Genomic DNA, 5151 nt, shown 5'->3' with positions numbered 1-5151 from the left:
CTACAATAATCTCTGAGGTAAATGCCACTACCTCCATGTCTCTAGATGTGAAAACCAGCCTCAGGTTTTAATATCTCATCTATTCCATACAGTTGATTCACTGAATAAATATTGAGCATTCCATTTCTGCAAGCCCCTGAGAATAAAATGGGCATGGACCCCACTGCTGCGGAAGGTACAATACCGTAATGGGGAAAAAAGCTAAGAAAGTACAAAGGTAGTGTAGGAGTTTCAAGGAGGGAAACCTAAACTTTCAGAAGCAGGTTAGGAAAAACTTCTATTTGGAAAGAGCTTTTAAACTGATTTCTGAGGAACACATCATTATAAAGTGAACCCTGAAAGAGGGCATAGTGTCATGGAGTTTTGCAAGGGAAATAAGCAACAGTTGAGGCTGGAAACATGACAGGAATACCGTAGAACTCAGTAGAACAAGGTGCGGATGTTGGACCTCATTTAAAGGTCAAAGGAAGCCACTGGAGGGTTTGAAGGGAGGAAGTGACAGGCCCTGATGCACGTTTGGAAACAAATGCTTCTTCGGTCAGACCCGTGCACAGCCCTGCGGGCGGGTGGGTTTACTGGGGCCACTCCCCTAGGCTGCCTTTCTCCACCCAAGTCACCGCCTCCTGCTTCTCAGCTTAGCGGTCTGAGGGGGGTGGGGGGTGGGAAATGTGTAAGGGAGTGGGGGAAGGAAAAGCGTTCTCAACAATGTTAAAAAGAAAACATCCCACTTGGCAGCGAGTGCGCGGGAAGTTCGGCTCTCGAGTTCCGGGTTTCCCGCCGGCCCCCGGCCAGCCGCAGCTCCGGTGAGCCCCCAGCCCCCCGTTTGGCCTCAGCCTGCCGGGCCGCGTCCGGCCGTCGGTCTGCCGGTCTGTCTGTCCGCCTCCCCCTCCCCCACCCATCCTTCATCGGGACGCCACGCGGGAAGGAGGGACGGAGGGTCGCGCGCGTTGGTCCGGACGCCGGAGCCCGCGTCGCTCCCGGGCCGCGCCTCAGCCGCCGCGTCTGCCGTGCCTGGTACCGGGCGGGTTCGGGACTGGCCCAGGGCCCGACCCGGCCGCCCGTGCTCCGCGGCCTGCGCTGCCGCCTCGGAAACCACTTGTGGAGTTCTTCCCCAGCGGCTGTAACTTTAAACCAGTCTGAGCGAGGCCTATTTTTGTTCAGGAACCAGCGACCCGGGCGTCCGTGGGGAGGCTCGGATGGAGGCCCGGCCCACCACTTGAAGGTTTCTCCCAAATGGGCGGGGAAGGAACGTCTTGTCCTCATACCCTTTCTTTGAGATTTCAAAGTTCTATTGCCAACTCCCAGGGAAAGCCGGATTGGTTGCTGTGGGGCTTTTGGATAAGGGCCTTTCCAGAGCCTGGGGGAGCTGTACCTGAACCCCATTGCTTGGCTAAGCGGTGGTCCTGCGGCCACCACACTTGAGCCGGGCCTGAGCCGTGGCCTGGCCTCCCTCTTGCAGGAATCGCTGCAAGAGCTTCTGGGGACAGGCTCGCGGTGGGGAGGAGCAAGGAGATGAATGTAGCAGCCAAGTATCGCGTGGCCTCCCTGTATGTGGGTGACCTACATGCAGATGTCACTGAGGACCTGCTGTTCAAGAAGTTCAGCACGGTGGGGCCTGTGCTGTCCATCCGCATCTGCAGGGACTTGGTCACCCACCGCTCTCTAGGCTATGCCTACGTGAACTTCCTGCAGTTGGCTGATGCCCAGAAGGCCTTGGACACAATGAATTTTGACGTGATAAAAGGCCAATCTATCCGTCTCATGTGGTCTCAGCGTGATGCCTACTTAAGGAAATCTGGAATTGGGAACGTGTTCATCAAGAATCTGGACAAATCCATCGATAACAAAACCCTCTATGAACACTTTTCAGCTTTTGGAAAGATCCTGTCCTCCAAGGTGATGAGTGATGATCAAGGCTCCAAAGGTTTTGCATTTGTGCACTTTCAGAACCAGAGTGCTGCGGATAGGGCCATTGAAGAGATGAATGGAAAGCTGCTCAAGGATTGCAAGGTGTTTGTTGGCAGATTCAAAAACCGTAAAGATCGGGAAGCTGAACTCAGGAACAAAGCCAGTGAATTCACCAATGTTTACATCAAAAACTTTGGAGATGACATGGATGATCAGAGATTGAAGGAAGTTTTCAGCAAATATGGCAAAACTCTGAGTGTTAAGGTGATGACAGATTCCAGTGGGAAATCCAAAGGCTTTGGGTTTGTAAGTTTTGATAGCCATGAGGCTGCCAAAAAGGCTGTTGAAGAAATGAATGGACAGGACATAAACGGACAGCTGATTTTTGTAGGTAGGGCACAAAAGAAAGTAGAGCGACAGGCTGAGTTAAAGCAAATGTTTGAACAGCTGAAAAAGGAAAGAATTCGTGGGTGCCGGGGGGTAAAGCTCTATATTAAGAACCTTGATGATACCATTGATGATGAAAAACTACGAAAGGAATTTTCTTCATTTGGATCAATTAGCAGAGTTAAGGTAATGCAGGAAGAAGGGCAGAGCAAAGGATTTGGATTGATCTGCTTCTCCTCTCCTGAGGAGGCCACTAAAGCAATGACTGAGATGAATGGTCGCATATTGGGCTCTAAACCCCTCAACATTGCCTTGGCCCAGAGGCATTAGGAAAGAAAAAAATTACCTCACCAGCTACTATTTGCAGCAGGTGGGGGAATGGTATTGATCTCTGCCTGAATTGTTCTCAGTAAATTTCAAATCCCACCTGATAGCTGCTTAGTTTGGTAAACTTTGTGATTTTTTTTTTTTATACAAAGCCATTTTATTTTATTTTTTTGTGTGTGGAAAAATAAAAACAATAAATCTTAGAAACTGGTTCATTTTACAGAGGCATACCTTCTAATTTTAACATTTTTTATTTTCTTATTTTGATGTAGTATTCATAGCAATAAGAATAATTAGATATATTTTTATTACATTTTGAACTAACTGAAGTGAGGTCATTATTTTAGTTTATTGTGTATTTTCTTTCTTATTTTAATATTATTGCTAGCTTTAATTTTTTCTATGAAAATATGCTCAAAATAGTTCATATACCTAAGGATTCCAAAGTAATTTATTTTTAACAACAGAAATTTTCTATTTTTCAATCAATTTTTTTTTGAGATTTCAGAAGTTTAGAAATTAGTAGTACAAATTTAGTTAAATGTCTAATTTCATTTTGAATTAGTGTTTAAAGCACTAGGAAATACATGGATGTCTTTAAAATTTATATCCTGACATGATTGTTTTTCTGATGGCTTAAGTTAATGTGATGGAGGTTTTTAATGTTGCCTACAAACTGGGTTTATGGGAAATTCATTCTTACCATTGGCTGACTATAATTCAGGTACTTACTAGTTATCTAAATTGTGACTTGCATAGTAAAATCTTAAGTTCTACATTCCTTAAAGTTGTAAACCTGGATCAATTCAGGTGACCCAAAGTTGGCCTGGTCTTAAATCTCTTCATACATTTATAGCTTAATATTATGTCTAAAGTTTTTGCCAGATACCAAATTGGGAGTCATATATACATAATAGAAATTCTGTTTAAAACCTAATTTTTAATCTCTGTTATATATTGTTACAGATAGTGATATTCTCTCAGGGTTCAGAAAAGTAAGTTTCTTTATGAACTCATACTTCCTTGGATTAAACTGAGAACTATGTAACCCATTAAGGTTCACTTTTAACCTTGACTGATCAGAAATTCACTAACTGATTTTCTGATAAATTGAAGTTACATTGCTTAGCCTGTTTTCTAGTGTAATTTTATTGTGGTCCCATTTTCAGATCTTCCCTTCTCTCCTGCCTTTCATTTATATTATTCAGCTTCTTTTTATACTTTTTTTTAAAGGATTTTTATCATATTGGCTTTTAATATGTGCTGCTTTAAATCCATGAGGAAATAGAGGCAAGAGTTATTTATTTACATTTCAATAATTACTTAAAAAATTCTGATTCATTCAAACCAAAGCTGTCTGGAAAATGGTTTTGTTGTTGTCGCCTTTGTGCCACTTACATTTCCATTGTCAGTGTGGGGGAGTGCCCATTTCTATACACTGTAAGGAACAAGAGGTTTTGTTTAAGTTGTTGGACAATTCAACATAATGTGTAAATAAAACCATTTTACAATTACTTTATTTCACTCTTTATTACTACTTTTTTTAATTAGGAAAGCTACACAATATTTCTTTTGTTTATTGTCCATTTGTATTTTCATATTTGTGAATTAATGTTCCATGATTGTAATGTATTTTTCTATAGGCATGTTTTTTATTTACATGTATTTGTTAAATTTCTTTGCATATGAACAACATTTTAGACTATTTTCACAATGTTCTCACTTTATTTATAGCTTTGAAGCTTGTTCCAAAGTTAAATTTTAAACTCAAAATTTTCAGTTTTTACTTATATGGCTTTGATATCATGCTTCAAAACATCTTGAACATCTTAAATATATATATATATATATATATATATGTATATATATGTATATATATACACACACATGCACATACATACACTGTATTGTCTTTCAGAGTTTCATTTTCTCAGTAATTTCTAATCAAAACTTTTGTCTATAAAGTATCTTATACAATACCTGTAGTAAATCTTTTAAAAATGTCTTGCTTTTCAATCTTTAATAACATATGTTTTGGTAAATACTAATTTATAAGAATTTATGTGAAACTCATATGCCAACTTTAGTTCATTGCATCCCTGAATCACTGAGTTGAGAAGCGTTTACCTCAGAAGCAGAGAGTTGTTACGGAAGGATACCATGCGACAGGACAGGTCAGTGTAGTGTACTTTCACATCTTTTTTTGGATAATCCAATCTATAAAAATGTTCAAATATTTAAACAATGTGTGATAATGCTTGTATATGGATTATCAAGGTAAAATCAGGACACAGTTCTCTCTAATGTGCACAAGAAATTAATAGGACATGATATTAAATGTCTAGATGAATTGTAGCTATAATGACACTATAATTTACCATCATAGTAGAAATTGCTTATTTCCAATATTTAACAAAAGAAATGACTATGTCAGTTACAAAAATATATGATCCTGTGGATTTCCTTGATTAAAATTCATTGACTCTCTGAATCACTGCATTGAGAAGTGTTTACCTCAGAAGCAGAGAG

The 5151-nt window shown here is 40.4% G+C and overlaps 1 protein-coding gene across 1 annotated transcript; it reads left to right on the top strand.

The window, feature by feature from the left end:
• Window positions 1-1501: 1501 nt before the first annotated feature.
• Window positions 1502-2963, top strand: PABPC4L (poly(A) binding protein, cytoplasmic 4-like). The gene has a single exon (XM_008580972.1). It carries the CDS (start codon window positions 1513-1515, stop codon window positions 2623-2625), a length of 1113 nt encoding a protein of 370 aa, XP_008579194.1. The 5' UTR covers window positions 1502-1512; the 3' UTR covers window positions 2626-2963.
• Window positions 2964-5151: the final 2188 nt, after the last annotated feature.

Source organism: Galeopterus variegatus, unplaced genomic scaffold, assembly GCF_000696425.1.
Source record: "Galeopterus variegatus unplaced genomic scaffold, G_variegatus-3.0.2 Scaffold2227, whole genome shotgun sequence".
Taxonomy (NCBI): Eukaryota; Metazoa; Chordata; class Mammalia; order Dermoptera; family Cynocephalidae; genus Galeopterus; species Galeopterus variegatus.
The sequence above is the reverse complement of the archived record's forward strand: the minus strand, read 5'-3'. Positions and strand labels throughout refer to the sequence as shown.

What these genes read in the sequence shown, in the direction of transcription:
- PABPC4L (XM_008580972.1), top strand. Translation starts at nt 1,513, where the DNA reads ATGAATGTAGCAGCCAAGTATCGCGTGGCCTCCCTGTATGTGGGTGAC.